Source organism: Lipophrys pholis (assembly GCF_963383615.2).
Source record: "Lipophrys pholis genome assembly, chromosome: 1".
Taxonomy (NCBI): domain Eukaryota; kingdom Metazoa; phylum Chordata; class Actinopteri; order Blenniiformes; family Blenniidae; genus Lipophrys; species Lipophrys pholis.
Window position 1 is genome coordinate 15,787,642 of NC_137635.1, and position 25,782 is coordinate 15,813,423.

Sequence of the window (25,782 nt, forward strand, 5' to 3'; positions counted from 1 at the left end):
AAAACCTCATCAAAAATATGCAAACACCCAAGAAATACAGAGACAAAAAACAACTACAAAGGAACAAAACAACTACAACAAGACAAAGAACAAAGACGGAGAGACACAAAAACAACAACCACCACCTGTCGTACCGAAGACGAGTCAGAGGCGAGTTCAGGATGCTTCAAGTTTATTTTATTTAAAGGAATGCTCCAGTACAGGTGACGCAGGGAAGCATACAAAAAGAGCTACAAATGTATACAACATTAAAAAAAGTGTACAATATTTGTCATTTAAAAACAATCAACAAGCAGGCAAAACTTAAAAGACGTCAGTGCACGTAGTTTGAACCGTAAAAGGCAGAAGTGGTCAGTGCGGGACGCCGGCGCTGCGAAGACCCTCGGTGCTACACGAACAGGTAGAGACCCACGTCTTTGGTGTGCAGGTGCTGCGCCAGGTTGCGGATGCGGCACAGGCGCACTCTGTGCGAGTCGCCGGCGCTGTAGACCCTGAACAGGTGGTAGCGCTCCTTCTCCTTCAGCGCCAGGTCCAGCTCGTTGGCCGACAGGTGGATGAAGGCCTTCTCCCGCTTCACCGTGGACTTCACCTCCACGAACACCAACGACTCGCCGAAGCTCAGCCGGAAGTCGTACGGCTGCCCGCTCTCGCCGCTCTGGTTGCACCAGCAGACCTCCGTGGGGCGCCGGGGGTCGGCGCCGTCCCGCCACTGGCACAGGAAGGAGTTGACCAGCTTCTCCCCCCACTCGCCGATGGCCGCCTTGTCCGTCTGGTCGTCGGATAAGATCACCTGCGGCAGAGCGGGACGCCAGTCAGTGTCAGGGTCTGCTCTGGCGTTCGTGTTCTTGGTTGTTTTGAATGATTGTTTACGGGATGTTTGTCACACCGGTTTAGTTCAGGAGCCACATCCAGTATTTGGTGACGTTTTGTTTGCTCTGCCTGCTGTTTTCTAGTTTCACAATCATTACTGTACTTCATTCTACTGTGTAAAGTTGTGTTAGAGTAAAAACACATGAATGAAGACAGATCTGTTGCACTTTTGAAAATTTGGTTTGGAGGGTCAGCCACTCGTTTTTACTGTTATTTATTTATTTTTTATCGTTGTGGCGTAAACAGGGACTAAAACAGTTCTGTTTGCGATGCTGTTGACGATAGTGTACATCTCTTATTGAATCAGGAGCTGTGTGTGTGTGTGTGTGTGTGTGTGTGTGTGTGTGTGTGTGTGTGTGTGTGTGTGTGTGTGTGTGTGTGTGTGTACTGACGGTGGTGGGCCTCTGGCAGGTGAGCTCGATGTCCTCCAGCATCGCCTGCGGAGGCAACAGAGGGAAGTCCAGGTTGAGGGGGGGGCGCTGAGCCGGGGCGGCGGCCCCCTGGAAGGTGCTGGGGAGCACGATGGCGTCTGGAGCGGCGCTGAGGAGAGGAGACAGGAAGCGTCAGGTAAACGCCGACATCAGTTCAGGAGATGAAAGTTTGACGGGACGAGGAGGAGCCAGGGCCTACAGGGTGCTCGCAGCGGGACGGTTCTCGGAGGCGTCGGCGGGGGCCGCAGACGGAGGAGGTGGGGGTGGCGGAGGAGGAGGAGGCTGGACAGATGAAGGAGTGGGCGGGGCCAGGATGTCATCTCCCGGCTTGGTGGTCTCTCTCTGCTGACTCAGCTCTGTCACACAGGTAGTTACTACGTTTTCATCGATCACTGGAAACAACTGGAAGCTTTAAACTGAGAACATGAACTCATTTGCTTCGGCACTTTTTTGATTTAGGTCATTTTTATTTTCTTTTTGTGCCAATAATGTATCGATTCCTGCCATTTTAGCTGGAGACGTATTGAAGGAATCTTTTCTTGAGGTGTTACCTGGAGGCCTGGGGGAGCTGGGGGACTCGGAGTGAGCGGGATGTCGGAGGAATGTGGGAGGATGTTCGGAGGGTCTGCTGCTCCTGATGTTCTCTCCCTCGTGGCTGTTCGGCCTGTCGGCGTCTTTCGGAGGAGCCGGAGGAGGCCACATCTTCATGACGGCCTCCACGGCGCTGTTTTCTGTGGGAGCTGCTCACAACCCAAAAAAAAAACATGTAGCCTCCACAACGCCACCGCAGCAACATCTCCCCAGATGTGTTTCTGATGTGGACTCACCTGTGGCTCCGGTGTTGTGGAGAGGCGCTCGGGGCGGCCAGCACACGAGCGTCTGCTCTCCGTCCGCTGATGGTCGCGGCGTCTCTTCCACCAAGCTGCTGGACGGCACCAACCAGGACGAACCTTTTCAACGGACACAGCTTGTGAAGATTCACCGGACGGCCACACAATGTCCACATTTCTCCCGGCGGTAAATCTCAAAATGTTGGTTTGACACAATTTTTGACATTTAGTTTTTATTCTTGACTTTACAACACAAAACCGTCTTGTCACCTAATTTTTCTTCTTTATTCTTGAGATTTTGACTGTGTCACGCTTTTACTTCATGATTGTCTTCTTTCCTTCCTTCATCACAGTTTCTGCTGCTGTTTCCACATATTTGATCATTTATAGTCTAAAATCTGTTGTGGAGCTTGTCAATGAATTACGGTAATAATAATAAAGATTTTTCTGTGGTACTGTAGCTGCATTCTGTTGTCATACAGTGGCACCTAGTGGTCACAGATGGTATCTACAAGTATATTTTCATATATACAAGTCACTTCTTAATAATAAGTCACATCAGGCCAGCTGACAGCTTTGCTGGGGCCCAGGGCGAGATATCTGAACTATTGTCATCCCATCTGTAGAATTTAGTTTACCAGTTGACTTTATCTCTAATTCACATACCATGCCTGGTATGAAGGCCTTTTTTGAGCGGCTTTATATTGTCCAGTCATCAGTTTTTTCCTCGTCTGTTGTGGGATGTGGAAAATGCACAGCCAAAATTATTTGGGAATTCCTTCGCCGTCTCAGAGACTGATGTTCGTTTTGTTATGACACATATGATGTCCACTCTGACTGTGTCGGTCACTTTATTTGGCAAAATGCAGGATCACACAAATCAAGTGTCTGACCGGGTTCTGTTCGGCCAACTCAGGCCCCGTCCACACGAGCCCAAACTTTTTTCATCTTTTGTCTCCCCGCCGTTCCGCCCACACGCTCCCTTAATTCGTCACCTGTAGTCTCGGGTTGCACAACGATGTAGTTCAGGTTAACGCTCTTGATTCAGAGAGAAAAGACTTTGTGCGTGCGTGCGATTGCAAACTGCCTTCATCCGCTGTCGACTCCAGGACTGAAGGAGCAACGATCGCAGTGAAAACACGGCCTGTTTCAGAGAAACTGAAAAGTCTTTGATCAAATTAATCCTCCTTTATGTGTGTGTGTGTGTGTGTGTGTGTGTGTGTGTGTGTGTGTGTGTGTGTGTGTGTGTGTGTGTGTGTGTGTGTGTGTGTGCATGCTCTGCTCTGCTGCAGTTGGGGATCTGCTCCTCTCGCTCTTTGAGCCTTGGCAACAGCTGCTCTTTTATGTCGCCACACACAGACGTGAACACAAACCCAAATTAGCATAAGCAAGAAACACACCAGTTATCTTTCTCCATAGGTGTGTGCGTGCACGTGTGCGTGTGTCTGTGAGAACATTATGAAATGATAATGGGAACGGGGGCAAAGTGTCACAGAGACTTGGAGGCGGTGCAGATGCAGGACTGAGGAGCCGTGAGGATTGATGTTCTGCATCCAGCTGTTTATTCCCAGGCAGCAGATGAGGGGGGTTTTGTTCCGTGTGTGTGTGTGTGTGCGTGTTTGTTTGTGTCGTCCAAATGTTTGATTGTGACCGTTTAAAAATGGCTCCTCACAAACACAACTGCTCCCATTGAACATATTCATGTGATTATACAACACTTGGATCTCACGTCACACTTGGCAACAAATGCCATTAAAACAGTGGGAACGGATCCTGCATGTTTACAATCTTTCTTTATTAATCTTCTATCACGTTTCTTCTCTATTGAGAGAAACGGTCTTCAGTAGAAGCACCATGATTACCGTATTTCCCTGACTAGAAGTAACTTAGGTTGTCTGGCCATGAAGTTTATATCAAGAGAAACGCATTACCGTATTCTCTGTACCATGACTCACACTTTTTTGTAGTTGTTTGGTTGGTGAGGTGACTTTTTATTAAGATAGCTTCACCTACCATCTGTGACCACTCCATGTCACTGTATGACAACAGAAAGGTGCTACAGTGCCACAGAAAATCTCCATTACTTCCATATTTGACTGACAGAGCAAGAAAAATTGTTTTTTTTCTAAAAAGAATTTCAAGTAAAAATTGAAGACAGTTTGTGAGGGACTGGAGAAAAGAGACTGTTACCGTGATGAACAAAATAGAGAAGGCTGATCGTGGGCTAACGTAACAAATTCATAGAAGGTTCTGGAACAAGAAAAATTAAATGTTCTCTTATACCAGTGTAGACTAACCTGCATTTTTGCCAAACATTTTTGAAGGATGCAACTTATAGTCCAGAACTTATGGTAATACAATTATGTCTAGAAGTGTAACAGTCACAGCAGAGACTGTTTAAACGGACATTATGTTATGAAGGTTCTGTACCTCTGTCCAGGCGTTCCTCAGACCTGGGGGGCTCCGGGACCTGCCACTCCTCCTCCTCGTCAGGAAGCTCTCTGATCTCCTCTTTATCCAGGAATCTGTTCAGGGCTCTGGAGTCCTACACACAGTTCAGACCCACAACCTCAGTCTGTGCAGAATTTCCAGTTGAGCTGGGATGTTGTCAAAACCTACTTGCCTTAAAAGAGAGACGCTAATTCTCATATCAAGCCTGGATTAAAGTGGACTCATTAAAATCTTTAATCATTCATTTGTTTTGGGGGAAATCCAGAAGGGATATTCGGGTTGAAGCAATCGGCGCGGTATCAACTGCGTGAGGCGGCTCGGAGCGGCGGCAGCTACACGGGGTAGGTAGTTGGCTCTGTCGCGTTGCAATGTAATAGAAATATGACCTTCCCTCCTCGTCACCCCCCACCCACCCCCATCATCCCGGTGTGGAAGAGTCACTCACGTTGAGCGAGGAGATCAGGCCGCTCACGAAATGCATCAGCTCTTTACTGTGGCTGCTCTCTTTGCAGAACAGTTTCACCAGCTCCCTGAAACACACACACGCAAACACACGAGATTACAAGGTATTGCAGGATGACTTGAAAGACGCGCAGTCAAACAGCTACAGGAGAGAGAATCAAAAGCCGACATCGATAAAAGGAATTAAACCTCGTGGGCTTAAAACGTTGATGGTTTTTTGCAAAAAGTTCTCGACCTGAACAGATTCTTAACGCTCACCGCACAGGGGGCGCTAACCCACTACTTCTACTGCAGTTTATGTTTTTTTTTTTTTATGTATTTAAGACACATGAATGACGGCAAATGATCCAGTCTGGTTACTGTGTTCACTGGATTGGTGTGAGCCTGGTGTCAAATTACAGCCACGTGTTCGGAAATATTTTGTGAGAAGAGGAGCTCATTTATTCATTGTGCATTTTCAAACTTTATGACTGACTGAGTTGTTTGTGCCTCTTTCCACCGGATGGCCGTGCGGAGATACGAAACATTTCAAATCAAAACTCATAAAGTTCTAAATACGTCATGTTGAGTTCAAGTTATTTTATCCAATTACTCCTAATCTCAATCTTACAATTAGAATAAGAGACCAGAACTCTATCTTAACCTAATAGAGCAGTCAGTCTTGATTCTGAGCCTAATCTTGGCTTTGGTTCTTCCTCTGATCTAAACCGAACCTGAATGACGGCGTTAATACTGAACCTTACATTTAGGGTTCAAGTCAAATCTCATTGTGATCTTCAAACTGGTGTTAGCGGTAAACCTAAACTGGGAGCAGAAGTTCAGTAGGAGCCTGAATGCTGACGATCTGACTCTAATACCCAACGGATCTCCATCGACCATGAAGGAGTCTCTGGTCCACACCTGCAGATGTCCAGCTGGGCCGTGAGGTGATCCTTCTGGATGTAGAGCTCCTTGTCGTCCTTCAGCAGACAGATGACGTCCTGCAGCTCCACGGCAGGATCCTCGCCTTCCGCTACGTCCAGCTGGTAGCGGATGTAGAGCCTACCCACCTGTGGAGCGTCATCACAACAACATAAACACACACTTGCTCCACCAGCGTCCACTTTATGATCTGTGTAGAATTCTGCCGACACTAAAGAGGGATGAGCCTCATGAAGCCGAGCTGAGCGACCTGGAAACTCTCCCCACCTGTCCGAAGGAAAGGTTCCTGATCTTGGCCGCGATGTTGCTGTCAGTCAGCTCTACGTAGAGTTGGCTCATCTCGTCGTGGTGGTAGAGGAACCTCTGGATGTACGGGACGACCGAGCGCACCAGGGCCTGCATGGACGAGCACGGCCTGAAGTCCTCCGTCTGGGGGTCCCGCGTCACGCACTGGGAGAGTGCACGGATCCCGCAGATCTCCAGGAACAAGCCACGGTGCTTCTCGTCCCAGAGTGGAGATCGATATCCTGCAGCGATCACAAAGTCATCAGGATCGTCTGCCACCGACGTCAGCATCCGACTTTAGAATTGCATTAGAAAAAAAGGAAAGACTGAGAGAGCAGTGACGTACCGGCGCCCCCAGTCCTGCCCCGGGGGTGTTCCTTCTGCTCTGCTCGCGGCAGGTTGAGCAGACACACCTTGCGAGGCTTGAAGATCTTCTCCAGCTCTTTGTTGTCGCTGATCATGGGTTTACGAGCCAGACTCACCCAGTTGTTGTCCTTGGTGGGGAAGACCCTCTTGTCGGAGACCATACCTTGGCGGAGAGTACGAGAAGGGACAGAATAAGCTCTTGATTTGAGAAATGTGTCCAGACAAGACTTTGCTGGACTGGCGGACACCTCTGAGTCCGTGACCTCGTCATCAGTAAGTAGTCCAGAGGATTTCTGGTGCTTGGAAAAAGAACGTCGGACGCCTTTTGTTAAATAGACCAAACATTCTCGCTCCTCGTTGCCTCGGTTGCTGGTTGCTTTGCCTCGAGGCAGCGGCATACACTCGCTCCTCATTACCGATCCAACAACCACCAGGCGCTGCTCTGCTTCACTGTCGCAGTAAGAAAATCAAATACTCTCATTAGGAAGATTGAAGAAAGGTTGCTGTGATTTTTTTTTTTTCTTTTTTGCCACTTACATCTTTTTTAAACTACTGAGACACAGATGCAGTGAAAGCTGTCATTGGATTATTGTGGTGCTAAAGATAATCTGATCATTGCTATGCGCGCTGTGGTTTAAAGCAGGTGGAAACATGTTTATTCTCTCAGCGTGCTCAGATGTTAGTTGCACGTCACAGTTTTGAGGTACATTAATTGTCTGATCACAGCTGCAGAAGCTGCTGAGCAGATTGCAGTAAATAACTGTGCTGTGTTTTTCAGAGCAGCGGTTTACACCTGTGCCCTTTAAAGCACCTTCACATCACACATCTGCTGCATCACTATTACAGGATTAAGCAAATTTTTTTGCACCGATAAAGAAAACCCCCAAAACTGATTGTCCCCGTCCAAGATTCTCTGATGGGAACGTTTTATTATCCAAGGATCCTTCTGAACTGAAAAAAATAAAAACTAAACTCACCTGCATCTTCTTGTTCTTACGGTTTCATTTTCACTTGAAAACGTTTAAACGGGGCCTTAAGAAGGCGGTAACACTTTTTCACAGTCATCTGTTCAATCAAATATGAATTCCAAAGTATTTTTAGGGAAATTTTCCTCCAAAAATAAAGTATTTTCTGCACTGAAGCAAATGATGGACAGACCAAAATCAACAAATAATATATATAATATAATAAAAACAAACTAAAAGCAGAATGAACCTAATTGAACTATTAAATTGGATAAATAAAGTATTTGAATCTTGAAGTCCATATTATGGCTGAGGGTTAATATAAAACTCTGTAACACGGAGTTTGGGGTGTTCTAGAAGCTGCTGCAGCCACTTCTGCGGCGCAGTTACCTTATGTGACTGCTTGTCCACTTCCACAGCGCTGCGGCAACAAATTCTCCCCAGCCGCTTTTAAAACTTCCGCCGCGCTGACAGGCGGGAGATGGAGCTCAGATTGCCAACAGAAAGTCTGTCAGAGCGGCAGATTGAAGGGGCGGCGAGGGCCGCGCGCTGCGCTGGCCATGCCAGCATTACTCACCTCTCAGAGTGGAGCAGTAGCTGGGATTGAGAGGAGGCTCAGAGATGCTTTCATGCTCGCCCGCTGCTTGGGGCTTACACTTCAGAGCTGGTAAAAAAAATAAAAAATAAAAAATTAGATGTTATTATATTGTAGGACATTGACAATAAAAAGAGAGGCAGACATAACGTTTGCTGAGCTTAACAAGCAGCAGACAGATGGGACGCGAGGAGCTGAGTCACCGGATGCGAGGAGATCGGGGACAAAAGACGGACGGTCTGAACGTCCTTACCGAGTCTGGCGTACAGCACAGACACGTCCTGCAGCACTTCGGCCGTCGGGATGGGAGACGACGAGGAGATCAGCTCCAGCAGTCCCACGTACTGCCTCATGTTCGGACCGGAGTCCACATTCAGCAGCTACGGAACAGACAGCGTGTAAATTAAGGCTTTTTGAACACATTTGAATAAAACCGTGCAAATTCAGGTAGGAAACGTGGTCTCCTAATCAACTGTTCAACAAAAACACAAAGTCGGCACTTTGGTCGCAATGACGATGTCGGCGGCGATCGCTGATAGCTGCGATCTGCTCGTGGAGCTCCCAGTGTCACAGGGAGCGTGATTAATGATTAGATTTCAGCACATATAAATAGCAGCAGATTTGTGTGATTCCAGCAGCTGTCTGAGGAGATTAGGTCTGGCTAAGCACCGCAGAGGACAGGAAAACAGGCCCGCAGGGGAAAGACAGGTGTATGGACACACAAAGGTTTCCCTGGGTGAGCGACTCCGGATGAAGCCTCATGAGAATGTATATTACAAAAAAACTGTAGAATCTGATCAATTTTTTAATGAAAGAATAACATTATCAGGCTAGAACTGTTAAACGGTCTATTTCAGACGGCTACTGTAGCATCAAACCAAACGGAGCGGCTCACCCTGAGGAAGAAATCGTTGAGCGGCCCGTAGAAAGGAGCCAGGACTCGCGGCTCCTGGACGGGGCTGTCCGGCGTTTGAGTCTGCGCTCTGTAGCGCTGGAACATTCCGGTGGCGTCGCTCCAGCACACCTCCTTCAGGTGGAAGAAGCGTCCCGACGTCCAGCCGTTCTCGAGCCTGAGGGAGCATGGGTGTCTGATCTGGCCTCTCGTCTCCGACACAAACATTGCGGTGGAGCCGACGACTTACTTGGTAGTCTCCACAAACACGGCGGGCGTGTGCTGAAACAGCTCCTTCAGGCTGCTCTGGGAGCAGTTGGCCTGCAGGTACGTGTAGACGTTGTGGATGTGCTGGACGGTGGAAGTGAAGCACGCCCCCACCAGGTCGTCTTCGGCCGACCTCGGCCCCCGGTCGTCCGGCTCGGCGTTCACACACCACTTCTTCAGGTAGTCGATGAGAATCTCCACCGAGATGGTTTGTCTCATCCCTGAGGGAGACAGTGAGGGTGCGTCAACGCTTTACAGTAGAGCCTCCGGCTCAGAGCAGCATGGCAGCTTGAGTTTATACCGAGAGCTCTGCTGAACTCGCTGGAGTCCAAGTCCAAGTAGTCCACGTGCGTCCCGAGCAGGTCGGAGACGTCGGGGGACATCAGGTACACCGAGCTCGGACAGAGGTACTTCCTCTCGGGCTGACCCCCCCGCTGGGGGCGGAACGCCGGTACCCAGTCCAGACGACACAGGAAGTGATGGAAGGACGACCGGATGCTTCTGAACGCTCTTCCATCGCCGTCAAGCAGCTGCGCTGTGAGGTACTGAGAGTAGCGATGTCTGCAAGAAGGAAAGAGACGATCCTCTAAACCCACGATCATGTTGAAGCCTGATTCATAGTACTGCATAACACCAGTGCCAGAGAAATAAACAGGAATTTAATTATTAAAGCATGTGACTGTAATAACATTGTTTTTGTTAAACAGACTAAATGGAATGAAATTTGAATGCGGAGGCAGATTGACAGCCAGTGATCACGAATCCTCTCATCATCACATTAAAGTGTCGTAACATTTTCAGCTGGAGCTCGCTGATCTCCAAGTTGCCTTCGTCACAGACGTGTGTGACCTACATTTATCTACACAACTTCACTCCCTCAGCAGTGCCGGAAGATCGAAGCTAAACGCAGTGAGAGAATTCTCCAGTCTCCTCTCAGTGCTTTAGATTCTGCCTTTTATCCTTCCATTCCATTGCAGGGTGAGAACCTTTCAGACGGTTTGTATGAAATGAAGGACAAAATGCGAGTGATGAAGGATGCCACTTTTGAATGGTATGATGAAAAGCTTGATCCCATTTAAAAAGGCCTAAACTATTTAGTTATTGACCATTATTGGTTGGTCTAACGTGAATAATCCACCAAATGACTGCAGACAGTTGATTTTTGCACATGAAGCCTTGTTGTTATAAAACATGCAGGATTCAGACTGTGGTTTGAAATACACAAGACTTCAGCTGTTGAAGAGCTCCTGTGCTGTATTTGTCTTTTTGCCCATAAATGATTGAGCTGGCTGACAAACAGAGGCTGCGAGCATTTCAGTTTGAACACCAACTCTTTCACAAAGGAGACACGCTGATAAAATGCAGGCTCAGAGCATCTTTTGATGCGTTTCTTTTTTCTCTATCTTGAACTGGAAGAACCTCAGTGAAGCGCCTAGAAACTTTCACTGAAAGTATCAACAACAGCTGGTGGCAACAGGCCAGAAGTCCGATGCACAAATAAAGCTGCAGCTGGTTGAATAAGGTCCAAGAAGAGAAAGGGCACTGTTACCTGGAAGAACAAATCTCGATGTTTCTCTCTAATCAGGGATCGACCGCCAAGCTCGACATTTTGTTTATCAATGAAAATGACCCTGTTGTTTATTCACGATGAAAAATGTGCGTGCGTGATTAAGCGCGCTGGGGTGTGACCTCCTCACCGACAGCGATGTCCTCGAGTCGCTCACATTCGCATGAGTCACCAGACGTGACTACACTAAAAGCCCATAAATCCAGATTATTAATCCGATCCCTCCAGGGTCGTCAAACCCAAACAAAACCCTGCCGTGCCACGGCGTTTTTCCCTCTCAAGGAGGAAAGTGTTTTTTATCAGAGTAATCGCTTAATGGCCACAGCAAAGAAATAATGAAAATTACTCCGGTGACCTGAACTAATCCCAGAGCCGTTATGTCCGGCTTCTCGGTTCCCCGAAGTGGATGCGCACCTTTCTAAAAGTGGGACAATGTTTGGACGCTGTGTGAGTGTGTTACCCCGTGTCCCAGTTGGCCTCCAGCAGCTTCAGCAGAGACGTCCGCTGCTGCAGGAGCCGGGAGCCCGGCAGGTCGGCCGTGGCCAGGGCGTGGAACTCCTCGCAGGGGTAGTCGTCGATCACGTAGCCCTCCGCTGGTTTCTGATGCCACATGGTGCTTTCCCTCGACCAGGGGCTGGAGGCCTGGGGGGGGAGGGGGTGGATTCCAGATCATTCTTTTCAACGGTTCTGGTTACATCCTTTATATTCTCCCTCTGTCATCTTTCCAAAGCAGAAAACGTGTCGTACAAGAGATCTGATCACGTCAAACCCTCCCTGATCTCTGCGCATGTCAGTGACCTTACCCTGGTAGAGAAGCTTCTGACTTTTTTTAAGCCTAATTTGTTCTCTAACGGAGACGTAGAGGTTGCGTGTGGCCTCAACCCACCGCTGTTGAGGCTGTGTGTCGACCGGCGCACACCTCCAAAAATGTCTAAAAACGTGTCGAAGCGGCACAGAACACACAGCAGCCATGTACGTTTGACACCCCTGCTCTCGAGCAACTTTGGTTTCAGCCAAAAAGGTTTCATTTTCACAACCAGGGGAAGACATTATAATTGACTATCTAGATGCTCAAATACACAGGCTGGAATATAACAAGTGAGGCGTTAAAAAAAAAAGTAAAAAAAAAAAATTGAAGAAAAGAAAAGGTTGAAAAAAAAAAACAAAAAAAAAAAGATTAAACCAATAGAAACGAATCCAAAAAGACAATTTTGTGTTATTATTGAGAAGACACTGATTTTTATACGTTCGTCATGCAGGTCCTCTACCATCCAACAGGGGGCGCTGCAGTAGCTCAACTTTCTACGACCTTGGTTACGATAAATAATTAAAATTAAATTTTTTATGACGATAAACATTTTAAATGTGTTAAACTCCAATGAGACAGAGCTGCTTTCATTAGACGATGATAAAGTTGTCTTCCTCTTTAAGATAAATACAATTGACAGATTGTAACCGGAGTGTATCGTTCAAGTAGGGATACTGTGGGTGACAACTTTCCAACACATTGTAGTGGACACACGATCAGTGCGGCCATTAAATCCACGCTCATCCCCTTTATCTGCAGCCAAGGCTAAAACAGGCACGAGGAACGTCGGTCCCGGCGACATCCCATCAGCACCTGCTTCTTCTGCTTATCTCTAAAGCACCTATTGATCTCTCCGGCCCTGGTGGGCGGCTCGTTATCGGCGGCCGCTTCATTCTTTAATCATCGCTTCATTGGTGGCGATGAGTCACGGATGCAGGGGAATGTTCGACTCTGCGCAACCGGTAAATATTGTGTTCTTACGCAATGACTGTGCCTACAGGTCAGTCTGAGCTGAGAGTGAATTCTAAACGGCTGAGGTAAGTGCGAGGGGAACGTCCCGCTCACCAGGTCTGCGGCGGCGAGCGTTCGCCTCTCCTTGCGGATGATGAGGCCGTCGCCGACTCCCAGCCTGCCGAACAGCTCCCTCCATCCGGCCATGTCGCCGTCTGTCTGCACGTAGCACGGACTCAGCAGGATCCAGTCGTGGCCTGGGAGGAAAGAAAGCAGACACTCTGTAGAAGAAGCACAAACTCAGCAAACAGGTCGCGCAATGGACGTTTTTGGTTTCCTGTGGGACAGTGATGGTACAAACGTCCATGAAACAGGTTCAGAAATGCTAATATAAGTATTTACAACGCTGTTAATAATTTGTTGCCTTGTTTTTAACTTTGAAGAGGTTTGTAAACACGTGATGCAATTCTGACATAATGGTGTAGATTTGTTTGCCTTTCTTCCCTATTTCTGTTGTTTTCTTTGTTCCTTTCTCTGGTCACACGTGAACGATACTACTCAACACTGGCCCCACAGGTCATCTGTGGTATTACTCTGTTAGCTACACATCCGTAAACCAAATTACGCACATACTGAACGCAAAAGATGGACGGAAGGCTCCATCTGTATCCTTGTGAAGGTTTGATAATAACAATGATAATGAAATTACATCAGTGAGAAAGCCCATAAGTGACTCTGGACAGACGGGTGTGTTTGTTCAGACTCGTGAGGTTTCTACCTACCAGGCAGTTCCTCTGGCAGGTCGATGTTGCCGTACTCTTTGGAGAAATGCACCTTTTGGCTGGCCGGACAGAGCAGGCCCCTGCTGGTCAGGACTGGTATTGCAGTATCTGAGTCCTCCTGAGTGGACTTGGAGTGTTGCTTGATGAAAACCAGGTAACTGACAACCACCGCCTCGGGCTTCGACTTGGGAGGGGAGTCCATCGCACGCAGAAAAACAGAGGAAACAGAGACGTTTACTTGGATGTTTTTTTTTTGTTGTTTTTTTTAAAAATAACTAACAGGAAAAGAGTCTATCATGTGTTCACCTTCCACTTGTTGTTCCGTATTGTGGGGTAGATGTGTTGCTCCAGCAGCTCCTGAGGCTCCAGTTCGTGAACCCCGAGTCTCCTGAGCAGCTCGCGAACCTGCTGACTCTCCAGAGGCTCCAAACAGTTCAGAAGGGACGGGTGAACCACGCTCACGTCCTGGTACAGAGCAGACAGCGGCCCTGTGGACAAGAAGAAACATTCAATCAAATGCTTCTGCACATATTCAGGAGAAGGTAGAAATTTAACAGACTTTTTTTTCCTTCTTCAAAACATTCATTCACTGGGACACGTCACTTCAACCCGACTGTTGTTTTATTCAGAAGAGCTGAATTGTGTAGAACAGTGGTGACGTTTAGTATGTCCGTGTGAATGTGTTATTTCTGTTTCATACATAATTGACTCCTTTCAGTCTTGCTTCATTGTAACCCAGTTTTAACAGAAACAGGCTCTAAAGTCAGCTGAATCGGTTTCATTTGCCTCTTTCACAAAAAGCTGTGCGTGTGACACAATTCCATGCAAAGATTCATAAACGTGATACCCTGCATTACCCTTCGGTGACCTACTTTCCTTCGTCTGAAGGGGATGCTTCCCCCTGGATCTCTGTACTGCTCAATATTTCAGAGGAACACTATGTTTAACTTTTCCGTCTCTTGGAAGCTATCGCTCTCAGCTCCGTCCACTTGACTTCACCTTAAGGTACGCGGGCTTTCGCTGGCTTCGAACCGCTAACCGCTGACCTGGAAACAAAGTCAAGACTTCGCTCTCATTGATATCATGTCCTGCCGACTCTTCGTGCTGCATCTTTCTTGTCGACAGTCGGCCTCCGCAAGTGTCGTGTCGAGCGTCAGGAATGCTATATTGTACTGCACAAATACAAGTACCGTATTCTGTTGTCATACAATGACAACTAGTGGTCCTAGATGGTATGTACCAGCATATTCTCATGTATAAGTCACTTCTTAATATAAGCTGCATGAGCAATCAAGTAACTTTAAAAAAAAAGTGTGACTTACATTCCAGAATATACGGTATGTAGGGGACACCAAATCAAACATTTCAATAAATCATAATTACATAATTATTGTAAAACCATCAAAGAATTGTGCTGCATGTGCCTCGAATGTGTGAATTACATTTGAGTATACAGTCTGTATGTTTGTTCCATATATTTATAATGCTAGTGTTTTCATTTATCTTGCTGTCATTCAGAAACAGCAGTAATGGAACTTTTTCTGTGGTACTGTAGCTGCATTCTGTTGTCATACAGTGACACCTAGTGGTCACAGATGGTATCTATGAGTATATTTTCATATATACAAGTCACTTCTCAATAATAAGTCACATCAGGCCAGCTGACAGCTTTGCTGGGGCCCAGGGCGAGATATCTGAACTATTGTCATCCCATCTGTAGAATTTAGTTTACCAGTTGACTCTATCTCTAATTCACATGCAGAAGAAGAGCATGCCTGGTATGAAGGCCTTTTTTGAGCTGCTTTATAATGTCCAGTCCTTCTCAGTTTTTTCCCCGTCCATTGTGGGTTAGGTTTTATTTTATTATATCTTACAATATCTTTATTGTATCTTGATTTCTTCTTCAAAATACAGTCACCCCAGTGAAAAGCACAGGTGGACACTTGATCCAACAAAAGCTTTTCTTTGATATGCAGAAGCTTGGTGTCCTCAAAGCTTCAGGCCATTCCCTAAGACTTCTGATCTCGCATCCCCAGCTGGGAGTCACGAGCATCCAAAACCTTGCGACCACTTAGACTCCTCGATTATTAAAGCCAACACACGGCGGCGGCGTGTGGGAATCCATTATTCATGCTTGCCATTGCCAACGTCTTCTTTGACTGAGGTTTCTGAATGTGATGACGCACAGGAAGCATCGTCTGCTTATTCTTAGAAAGAGGTCAGGCTGGACCGAGACCCAAATGCAGCTTTTGTTTTACACCCCCTCCTCGACTGACCTGGATATTGGACTGGGCCGACTCCTAAAAACAAAAAGCTGACGCAGAGCCTTTCGGAGGGTTTACAGTATTTGACCCACATTCTGTTTCTCAAGCAACTGAAACATCAGAGAAGACAGAATGATTTTCATAGCTTTTGATACCAAGCGTCTCCCTCTGAATAAGTCAGATCATCATAGCTGGATAATTGAACATAAAAGAACATTTATGATGTTTAACAGTGGCTGAGTTTCACTAGAAGTGTAGGTTGGTAGGTAGTGAAAACAACAAGTGCTAAAATTGCTAAGTTCAAATATGTTCGGTTGTTTACAAACGCAAGAAGCTCAGACACTAGCTTTTCTCTGCCTGTGGTGAAGCAGCACCACGCTGATTTCCAGCTTTCACAGGACCTCAAGCACAGATGGAGTGTTCCATGTGCACCTCGCACCATCACCAAGGTGATACATATTTATCTGGGTTTGTTGGTTTTGGTCACATTTTTAGAAAGTGGGCCCTGTGCTCTCCTCTCTCCATCTGCTGTGCCGGTTTGTTGTCGTCGCAGCGGGTTGATTTAGCACCGTGCTATCAGCACATGCGCGCGTCGGTGAATTCTCTGCAGGTGCAGAGTAATTACCTACAGGAAGTCACAGAAACTGCTGTGTGGATCCACGTCGTCCCTTCAGTCGAACTGCATACTGAGACTTATTCCTCTTGTAGTACGAAGCTATGGAAGTTATGATACATGTACATACTCTCACTGAGCTTTACGTTATAACTAAACGTAATAAGCACTTCCCTGAACTCTAGGCAACCACTTTCCCCAATGGCAGTCTGTGTCTATAACCCCATCGAGATTTCAAATACCTTTCTGGGATTGAGCTTTGTTTTTCTTGGTACCGCTTTCTTCAATTGGAAAGAAGACCCCTTCCCCGCTCAGTGTCACCATACGGCCGTCAGCCAGAGGGATTATGGGAAGATCTCGGAGGGTTTCCAGGACAGAGTCGGCCTCTCCGTAGCCGTGCTCCAGAGCTCGGAAGTTGCAAACCAGCAGCCTGGCCAGTTGACGGAGGCCTCCATCTAAGTAATAAAGGAAGAAGGCAAAAAAATTAAAGATTCAACTTTAGATTTGGGCTTTTCAAAATTGGGCTGCATCACATTTCGCACATGCTTTGTGAGGTCGTATGTAGGCAAGTGAAGCTGAAAATCAGTAAAAGTTAATCAAATGCAGCATGACATTTTATCTGTTGTGAAAACGCACCAGAATGGATTCCATCCACTTTCATCAGCTCCTTGGCCATGGCTGTGGTTACCGTGGTAACGTCCGACCCCCGAAGGCTTCGCACTCCCAGGTGGGCGAGCAGGGAGGCAGGTGGCGCGGGACTCAGGCCGGGGTGGAGGTAGGACAGAGACAGATGCCGCTCCAGCTCGGCACCGCCAATTACGTCGCGGATCACGGCGTCCTGACACACGGCCACCTGGGACGGAAACTTGTGCACCACCTGTCCGTCTGGGGGGAACGCTCAGAGTTTTACACTGGGAGGTTGAGAGGAAACGTTCAAAGCTGCATCTTCAAATCCAGACTGAGTTTGTGAGGAATACCTGAGCTCTGTGTGGGCAGGAAGGCCTTCCCCTTCAGTAACTGAATAATCTTCCCAGCAACCGGCTTGAAGAAGTCCAGCACCTCGTCAGGAAGGGGGACGAACTGCAGGAAGTGGCAGAGGCCCTTCAGCCCGTCAAACTCTGGGTGATCCTGGAACAAGGAAAAGCAGGATCACTTGTAAAAAGGCCAGAAAAAGACAATGAAATCTTCAAACCCTCAGTTATATATCAGTCTTACTGTAAATACATCCATGGCCTGGAGGAAGAGTTTTGGTATTTCAGAGCGAAGCCATTGGTTCCACGAGCTGTCTCGGTCAACGTCTTCCCGAGACGACGGGATGTCGAAGTCGGCTGGAGGAGAGACGAGCTTTCGTTAAGAATCGTACTTTAACTCTGACACCCGGAGCATCTGAAGGTTTTGTTCCCACCCTGGATGATGAAGCGGAAGCCGAAGCTGCGCAGGGGCAGGTAGGCGAAGACGGGCTGCTTCTGAGGCTGACAGGCCGTGTCACTTCCTGCGATCTCACCGCCGAGCTGGAAAGCCAGAGCGAGCTCGGTTGACTCCACATCCTCTTTGGTCTGAAGGAGGAGGGGAACAAATCAATGTCACAGCAGCTCCACACACCAGGAAACAGATATTGATCTGAATGTCTGTGAAGAGTGAGGCTGTCAGGAGAAAAGAACGGAGCGCTGAACTTCTCGGAAATGTTCCGCTCGCTCGGCTTTGTTCGTTCTCTTACGTAACCCGACTACAGGTAACGAGTGGCTGCCTCTGGGAGACTGAGGGAGGAAAACAGCTGAAGGGAATGTGGAGTCACTTCAGGACGGCGGGTTTTTAGTAAAGCCGACATCGAGCAGGATCGGACACTGTGAGATGGATCACCTTGGCTGCAGTGGGCCGCAGTGTGCTTTTCACCACCAGCCAGCGCTCCACGCCGTCCGTGTGCTCCACCTCCAGGATGTTGTGACTCAGGTCTTTACGGGTCATCGTCACCAGACGCTTCTCACTCTGCAGAGAGGAACATGTGGTTTAGGGCCCCGGTCTTCAAACCGCATTCTGGAGCCACATGTGGCTCCTCTATAATGGCTCCCCGAAGCTCTCAGAAAATTCTGTGTAAATAATATTTTATCTTAATTTTTGTATTATTTGCAGAGCACACTGGTTTTCAAAATTGGCCTAATCTCCAGGATCAAAACAGCTAAGTGATATAAAAAAGCCAAAACAGCCTGGACAGCAGGAACTGCTGAAAAAGGCTGAAATAGCTAAAAACACACACAAAGAAATTTCTGGAAAAATGGTCTAACTTAAAAGATTTAAACTGATAGAACAGCCTTTTCAGGAAAAGAAAGAAGGGAAAAGAAAAAAAGTATAAACAAAGACAAAGAATTCAAAAGAAACTTTCAAAAAGGAGGAAAATTGATAAAAGAAAAGAAACAAAAAACAAATTGAACAAAGGACAAAAAAAAAAAAAGAGAGAAAAAAAGAGCCAGTATCTCTAAATCTGTTCAAACCATTAGGAAACACACTGCGGCTTTAAACAGCCAAATAGCTAAAAAGGCTAAAACAACCAAGACGTACAAAATGGCTAAAATGGGAAAATCTATGAAATAAAGATGAACAATCTCTAAAAATGACACAAAAGATAAAAATGTAATACAATATTCTACACTGTAGCTTAGAAACTTCACAAAATCAACCTCAGTTTGACAGAAAATGGTGAAAACGGCTCTTTTGGTCCTAAATGTTGTCGATCCCTGGTTTAGCGTCACATCTCACTGTCCCACCCTGATTGGTCCTCACCTGGTTGCAGATGGTGATGGAGCGCAGGCGGTGCAGGAAGAGCAGCAGGGAGGGGTGCACGTCGTGGAAGAGGTTTCTAGTCTGATGGCTCTCAGAGCGCAGCGGCAGGCTGATCTTGGTGGTCCAGCTGATGAGAGGAGACGTCATTAATCCCGAGTCCAACGTGATCAATTCAAGATTCGTCATGATCCACAAAAGGAAGGAAAAGGCCAGATACTGAAGAGTTACCTAAGTTCATAGTTTCTATACTGACGGAGTCAACTTGCAATCGACTTCTCTTAAGGACTGTGTTTCTACTACAAGTCCAGGCCTTTTTATTGGAGGATGATTGATTGATTTATTTTTAAAGAAACGGAACATTACAAATAAAAACAAGTGAAATCTCTACTCCACAGTCATATCAACAGGGCCAGCTGGTGTAAAATACTGTAAGTATTTCCTCGATCTGCCTATTTTTACAAATTCACACCAACAGTATTGCTCCGATGCTGTTATTTCATTATTTCTCAGCGAGGTCTGCGTCAGTTTGCTTTGCTTGCTAATACTCAAGAATAAATCCTAAATAGCAGAGAATTTCATACAGTCATGCTGCAGGCTGGAATAGACGCTCTGACAGACTGGTAGAGGATGTTTAAGTCACGCTTCGGTCCACTTTGCTCTCTGAATGCAGATAATCCGTGTTTCGGAAAGTTAGGATGACTGGAGTTATAGAAATGAAGAGAACTTTTCTTTCGGCTCAATCTGACTGCTGTGGTCTCTGCCTCTCGATCGCTCGGTGGTCTAACCTGTGCTGACTTATGTCTTCCATCTGTGCGCCCAGCGGCCTCTTGTCCTCGCTCCAGTGGGGGAGGATGTATCCCATCGGGCCGCAGGTCTTGTCGAAGCGCAGGTGGAAGCCGTTGGAATGAATCTCGGGACAGTCGGTGACCTTAAACACCGACTTAAAGCCAATGCCCTTTTGTCCTACGGTGAGTACAACGGCCGCAATCAGTAACGGCAGAAGCGAGTTTGAGCTTCCCAAGGAAAAACGCTTTGATTGCGGGTTACCTATGTATCCAAATTTGTGTTTGCCCTTGGTGCTGCGGCCCACGTCGCAGATGGCCCTGATGTTCTTCTCTTGGAAGCCGGTCTCGTTGTTGAGTACGGTGATGCAGTCTTTCTCCACCACGAAGGCCAGCGCGGCGATGACGCCGGCCTCCGACGGATAACTGTTGTCGTCGGCGTTCTGAACAACAGAAGTCAAAGTTAGATCTGTTTTCACTTCTTACAATTGTAGAGTCTGGTTCTGTCAAAACGGAGTTTTTATCTTTCATTTCATACTTGCTCATGTGGAATTGTTAGGTTTTTCTCTGTAAAAGTGCTGTGATGTTGTATTTGGCGACAGAAATAAAATTCTATTGAATTCATATCAAAATAAAACCTTCATTGATTCATGGATAGTGGCTATTTTCCTTGAGTTTTTAAGAGATTCTCTCAGGTTTGTGTTAAACTTCCTGATCTGATCTCCTGCTTCTGGTAAAACTGCACCTGGTGAGAGACCGTGAGGCTGGTGTCAAATTACAAAAGGGACTGATGGGCCAGCATGGGAAATGATTGAGGCCTGGCAGGCATATCCTCGTAAGTGTTTTTAGGCCAATCAGATGGGCTTTCCAAGAGAAACTAAACCTGGGATTTAAAAAAAAAAAAAAAAAAAATATGACTCTCAAAAGAGATTCAACACTATAAGAAAATGTATTTCAGATCTCCTTCATCACTTGAATTCTTTTCTGTGTTTTACGATGTCTGCATTTCACCTGGATGAGTTCCAGGACGAAGTGCGTGTCTTTGCTGTAGAGTTCGGTGGAGAGACGATCCAAGCTGCGGCCCAGCCTCTCCTGGTGGACGTGCATCAGCTTCTGGCCTTCGGCGGTCAACTCCACTCCGATGCCGAACTCACTTTTCCTGTCAGGAAATAACGAGACACGAGGTGCAAGGTGCTGATTGAGTGAGGACACCCTTAAAGAAGAGTGCAATTGAAGGAATGCGGTCAGGAGGAACGAACCTGATGTCCTCGATGACGGCTCTGTGGGGATCGAACGCGGCCTCTGCGGCGTCCTTTTCATCGCTGTCGGACTTCTCCAGACTCTCTTCCTCGCCCTGCGCTCCCTCAGCTTCACTGCTCATATCCGATGTCGCGCCATTAGCAGGTGTGACCAGCTCGTACATCTCCTCTTCGTCCTCCTCCTCTTCAATCTCTACATCCTGCTCGACGTCGACTGGAAGCATAAAAGACATTTAGCAGAGGGGAATTAAGAAAACGCTCTATGCTCACCGTGGTGAGACTCACCTCGCTGTGTGCTCTGGTTGAGCTGTGAGGACGCGGAGCTGTCGTCCATGATGCTGTCCTCCAGGAATTCGTCTTCGCTCACATTCAGAGCGGATTGGCTGCTGCTCACGGAATCTATCAAGTTAGACTGAGATCACGACAATGAGGTCAATCAGAGGTCAAGAGGACAGCCGGTCGAAGTTGAACTTTTTGCAGATGACACTTTTTATTTATATTATCGCGTGACTTATGCAGACTATTGCTAGAAGTTCTTATGTTGTGTTTGACAGTAGAAACTAACTGGTTCAACTGGTTTGATTAGGATGAAACCGAACGTTGATGCTCTGATTGAACTCTGCCTTCTTTCTTTATCGCCTGGATTCTGACCTTGACCTGCTCCCGGCTCGAGCAGTAGGTGTCGTAGTTGTGGTTCCTCTCCGGGTCCAGCTTCTTCTGGTAGTCTTTGACCCAGTCAGTGACCCCCATGAGGAGGCCGAGTCGGTGCAGACAGTTGAGGTGCTTGGGGTCGGACTGGGCCGTGGTGATCAGGACCCCCTTCGACACCGCCTGGCCCACCACTCTGGAGAACGGCTCCAGAAACACCTGCCGGTCACAGTCCAGTCAGAAGGGTGGAGCCGTTCCAGTTCTGTGCATTTCCTGCTTTAGTACAGACAGCGGCCCCAAACTTGCACCGAGACAGAAAAACTGTTGTATTTAAGTCAGCGGTTGGCATGACAACTGTGTGACAGATAACAACCACCTCCTCAGCAATTTAGGGGAGCGGATTAGATTCGCCGGCGCTCGCTGCCCACTCACTTGGTCAAGGAGACACTGAAATGTTGTCACAGTTTTTATGTTTGTTTGCTAAAAGCTGTGCACCTGCAGCTGCTTGCATGAGAAGAGCATTTCCTCATTACACACTCCGAGTATCTCGCAGGAAGCTCAATGTCCATACGCTGCACACTTTCATTTTCTGACTTTAAGAGTTGACTCGGGCGCTCCTGCAATACCAGACCTTGAATTTCTCTCAAATTAAGCCTTTTTTTTTTTCTCTTCTACGTAGCCTCAGGACAAATTTGCAATATCCACTCCTGCTTTCACCATCTGTCCACTGAAATTAACTCCAGTGTAGCGTCTCTCCAGAAATCCACCGACAATGAGTGGCTTCTCTAATCTATGTGGTTAATCCGGTGAGACCGACCTGCTGCAGAAGAGCCTGGCATGTTCTGGCGGGGATCCGTGTCAGACACGCCAGAAGGAATTTGGCCACTGTGCTGTAACACAACACATCCTCTTCAGCCGGGGACAAATCTGAAAGAACACAGGTGCTTATTTTAGGCACAACGTCGCAGTCGGGCTGCAAGTGAAACTGACTTTTCCAGTCGTACAGATATTCTAGATTAATCTTCTGTTTCTTTTCGTGGAATGTTTGCGAATCTTCCCCTCTACCTTCTTTCGCCATGGCCGCAGCCAAAGACCTCTCCATGTGATTGGCCAACAGGGCCGTGGGAGTGTTGTCGATGCCGTCGGCCACCGCCACGGACACAAGGTGCCCGGCGGTGCCGACGGGATCCAGGACCTCGGTGGCTCTGGAGAAGTGCCTGTCGCTGGTGTGTGTGGTGATACGGAGCAGCGAACCCGGGGTCACTTCTAACGCCGCCAGGCCCGTGTTGTCTATGTAAACACACAACAAGAGAGATCAATCAAATATCGATATTATGATGACACATGATAAAGTGGAACACGTCATCATTCACTCACGTAAACATTGGATCAACATGTACATGTACATATACAACAACAATGTGTGGGCGCAGTGGGCCACACGACACACAAACAAGGCCGCAGGCCACAAAAAACTTGTGTTTATGCAACTGATCACCAAGTTGGATTCAAAGTATTAAACATAATGAACATTTGACAATATGATAATAATCTATGACAATCTCAACATGAAGCCAACTTTAATTAAACTTTCTGGTGCAAAACTCTGGGGACAGAAAGTCCGGAGGGTGAACTGAGTGCTCTGTAGAGTAACAAAGAGAAACAGCTCATGACTGAGGCTTTACAAGCCCTAAGTGGGTGTATGATGCCCCACTGTGGTCTGGGAGGGTACCTGCATTCCTCTCGATGAACTCTTTCAGGCTGCCGTGCAGGGGTTTGAAGATCAGCTCCCACTGGCTCCACTCGTTTAAGTCCTCCAGCAGAGGGCAGGACAGGAGGGCGGCGAGGGCTTGAGCCTTGGACACTTCACCCAGGTGTCCCACTGACTCGCTTCCACTTTCAGAACTGCTGCAAAGACACACAAATGAAGATGACGTGAAAATGGTGGTATACTTGGCACCTTTTAATTCCATCTTCTTTCAGACTTTTCCCACCTATATTTGCTCTGCTTGGCAAACATGGCTGACTCGTAGAACACCGGGCTGAGCCCGCCCCCGGACAGTCCTCTCTGGCGCTGCACCAGGCCGGCCAGCATGTGCAGGGTGCCGTAGCCCAGGTCCCGGCTGTCCCGGACCCTGTAGTGGGACCTCAGCGCCGACTCTACGTGGAACAGCTGAGGGACAGAGAGAGAGCGAGAGAGAGCGGGACGCATCAGTGCTGCTTCCAGGCTGAAACCTTCAGAAACCCACAACACTCACAACAACTCTCAAGCATTTCAAAGCAAACTTTTAGCATTCACGTTCCAAGTTTTAGCATTTGTGTTGTAACTTTTAGCATGTCTGTAGTAACTTTGAGCATTCGTGTTCCAAATTTTAGCATTCGTGTTACAGGTTTTAACATTTACGTTGTAACTTTTGCCATTCGTGTTCGAACTTTTAGCTTTTCAGTTTTGACATTTGGGATTGATTTTGGTACTTTTGGCCCTTGTGTTGCAACATTTAATTCTTGCGTTGGAACCTCCCACACCTGTGACGGGATTTTTAGTCCAGCCAAGTCAAAAACAAATGATTTATCATTATTATTATTTATCCCCTACGAGCAAATTTGAAAGCAGCACACTGAGCATTTGTGTTGCAACGTTTAGTTTGCTTTCGTATTTGTGTTGTAGCTTTCTTTCCGTGGAGGAACAGTCTTTTCTGACCGTACGAACAAGGACACATCATGTCTGAAAGTGTGCGTGCGAGATGGTGTCTCACCTCGTCCGGATCAGTGGAGGTCAGGTCCCCGCACTGCTTGATGAACTCGAACACGTCCTGTCTGGTGGGCTTGAACCCGGTGCCGGAGAGCTGCGCCCCACTGCTGCCCAGAATCAAAGCAGAGCCCAGCGAGTCCTGAAGGAGCTGCACATAACAAACCAGCATGTCAATGACTCCGTCATCATCATCATGGAAACATCAAGAAACTTTGAAAAAAAAAAAAAAAAAAAAAAGTCCCACCTGAATGTGTTTCACCAGGAACTCCATATAGCTGCCTTTCTCTAAAGAGAGGAAGTCTTTGACGTGGAAGTGTTTGGCCACTTTCTTCTCTAGAGACGCGATGTGAGCCAGGGTGATGGCCGAGTTCTGGACAGACAAGCTGTCTTTCAGGAACTGCTTCACTTTGGCTGAGAGAAAAAAAAGAGACGTCTTTCAGACGACGCTGGATAGACCCAGGGGTCTCTGACCTGCGGCTCAAATGATTTGTATTCCACAGCGATTTTCTGAATCGGTCTAATCTCCAGGCCATAAACGGCGAAAGGAGGTAAAACAGTTAAAAACAGCCAGGAGAGCTGGAATTGCTAGAAAATTTTAAAAAAAATTCAATTACAGAAAAAACAATCAATCCACAATGACTAATATACCGAGCACAGCTTTTTTTGTGAGAAAAAGGAAAAAGAAAAAGAAGGGAAACAAAAGAACTAAGGAAAAGGAAAAAACTAAGACAAGAAAGAAAAACAAGAGGGGGAAAGCTGGTAGATCTATATGGCTATAAACAGCTAAAATAGCCAAGATGCATAAAATGGTTTTAGTGGGAAATTCTATGACAAAGAATTTCTAAAAAAGGTAACTAAAAAGGTAATATATCTAAATTGTAGCGATGACACTTCCAGAATGCAATCAGCCTTTCTTTGTTTAACATTTTTTATCTTCATTTCAGATCATAAGCCTGTTTTTTCTGCTCCAGACAAACTGTATGAGGAGGCTGGAGAACTCTGGGATAAACAGCGACAGCAACAAGTATGTGAGTTACAAAGCATTGGCACCTTCACTGGGGAGCGACAAGGCACAGTTGTCCTCGGCTTTAGTTTGTTCCGTGCCTTTGGGGGTCTTTTCTTTGAGCACCAGGTCCTGTGGGGGGGCCAGGGAGCCCCCGCAGATTGCCAGCTGAAACAGGGCCGTCGACAGCCGGTCACCTGAAACCTCCAGCAGGAAGTTCTGGACGTGCTGTACGGGGGA

General features: G+C 47.2%; 1 protein-coding gene across 4 annotated transcripts in view; it reads right to left on the minus strand.

The window, feature by feature from the left end:
* Positions 1 to 157: 157 nt before the first annotated feature.
* The window catches only part of LOC308114341 (uncharacterized protein), a 32,543-nt gene continuing 6,918 nt past the window's right edge, over positions 158 to 25,782 (minus strand). For 3 of the 4 annotated variants that reach the window (XM_080471147.1, XM_080471145.1, XM_080471148.1), the window contains exons 9-47: positions 25,590 to 25,770; positions 24,784 to 24,950; positions 24,544 to 24,687; positions 23,782 to 23,960; positions 23,520 to 23,695; positions 22,853 to 23,077; positions 22,605 to 22,714; positions 21,791 to 22,006; positions 21,425 to 21,551; positions 21,140 to 21,353; positions 20,892 to 21,039; positions 20,146 to 20,323; positions 19,884 to 20,061; positions 19,099 to 19,225; positions 18,181 to 18,306; positions 17,726 to 17,876; positions 17,536 to 17,648; positions 17,298 to 17,448; positions 16,957 to 17,205; positions 16,563 to 16,775; positions 13,750 to 13,931; positions 13,444 to 13,627; positions 12,776 to 12,918; positions 11,363 to 11,544; positions 9,637 to 9,896; positions 9,319 to 9,556; positions 9,072 to 9,246; positions 8,430 to 8,556; positions 8,159 to 8,245; positions 6,597 to 6,779; positions 6,233 to 6,492; positions 5,945 to 6,093; positions 5,028 to 5,112; positions 4,562 to 4,676; positions 2,129 to 2,251; positions 1,853 to 2,041; positions 1,501 to 1,657; positions 1,263 to 1,410; positions 158 to 790 (exon numbers count right to left, since the gene is read on the minus strand). In XM_080471147.1, the coding sequence (XP_080327273.1) occupies positions 389 to 790; positions 1,263 to 1,410; positions 1,501 to 1,657; positions 1,853 to 2,041; positions 2,129 to 2,251; positions 4,562 to 4,676; positions 5,028 to 5,112; positions 5,945 to 6,093; positions 6,233 to 6,492; positions 6,597 to 6,779; positions 8,159 to 8,245; positions 8,430 to 8,556; positions 9,072 to 9,246; positions 9,319 to 9,556; positions 9,637 to 9,896; positions 11,363 to 11,544; positions 12,776 to 12,918; positions 13,444 to 13,627; positions 13,750 to 13,931; positions 16,563 to 16,775; positions 16,957 to 17,205; positions 17,298 to 17,448; positions 17,536 to 17,648; positions 17,726 to 17,876; positions 18,181 to 18,306; positions 19,099 to 19,225; positions 19,884 to 20,061; positions 20,146 to 20,323; positions 20,892 to 21,039; positions 21,140 to 21,353; positions 21,425 to 21,551; positions 21,791 to 22,006; positions 22,605 to 22,714; positions 22,853 to 23,077; positions 23,520 to 23,695; positions 23,782 to 23,960; positions 24,544 to 24,687; positions 24,784 to 24,950; positions 25,590 to 25,770 (6,762 nt within the window). In that variant the 3' untranslated portion in view covers positions 158 to 388. The remainder of the gene's footprint in view (positions 791 to 1,262; positions 1,411 to 1,500; positions 1,658 to 1,852; positions 2,042 to 2,128; positions 2,252 to 4,561; positions 4,677 to 5,027; positions 5,113 to 5,944; positions 6,094 to 6,232; positions 6,493 to 6,596; positions 6,780 to 8,158; positions 8,246 to 8,429; positions 8,557 to 9,071; positions 9,247 to 9,318; positions 9,557 to 9,636; positions 9,897 to 11,362; positions 11,545 to 12,775; positions 12,919 to 13,443; positions 13,628 to 13,749; positions 13,932 to 16,562; positions 16,776 to 16,956; positions 17,206 to 17,297; positions 17,449 to 17,535; positions 17,649 to 17,725; positions 17,877 to 18,180; positions 18,307 to 19,098; positions 19,226 to 19,883; positions 20,062 to 20,145; positions 20,324 to 20,891; positions 21,040 to 21,139; positions 21,354 to 21,424; positions 21,552 to 21,790; positions 22,007 to 22,604; positions 22,715 to 22,852; positions 23,078 to 23,519; positions 23,696 to 23,781; positions 23,961 to 24,543; positions 24,688 to 24,783; positions 24,951 to 25,589; positions 25,771 to 25,782) is intronic. The other variant, XM_080471146.1, reaches the window with a different exon arrangement.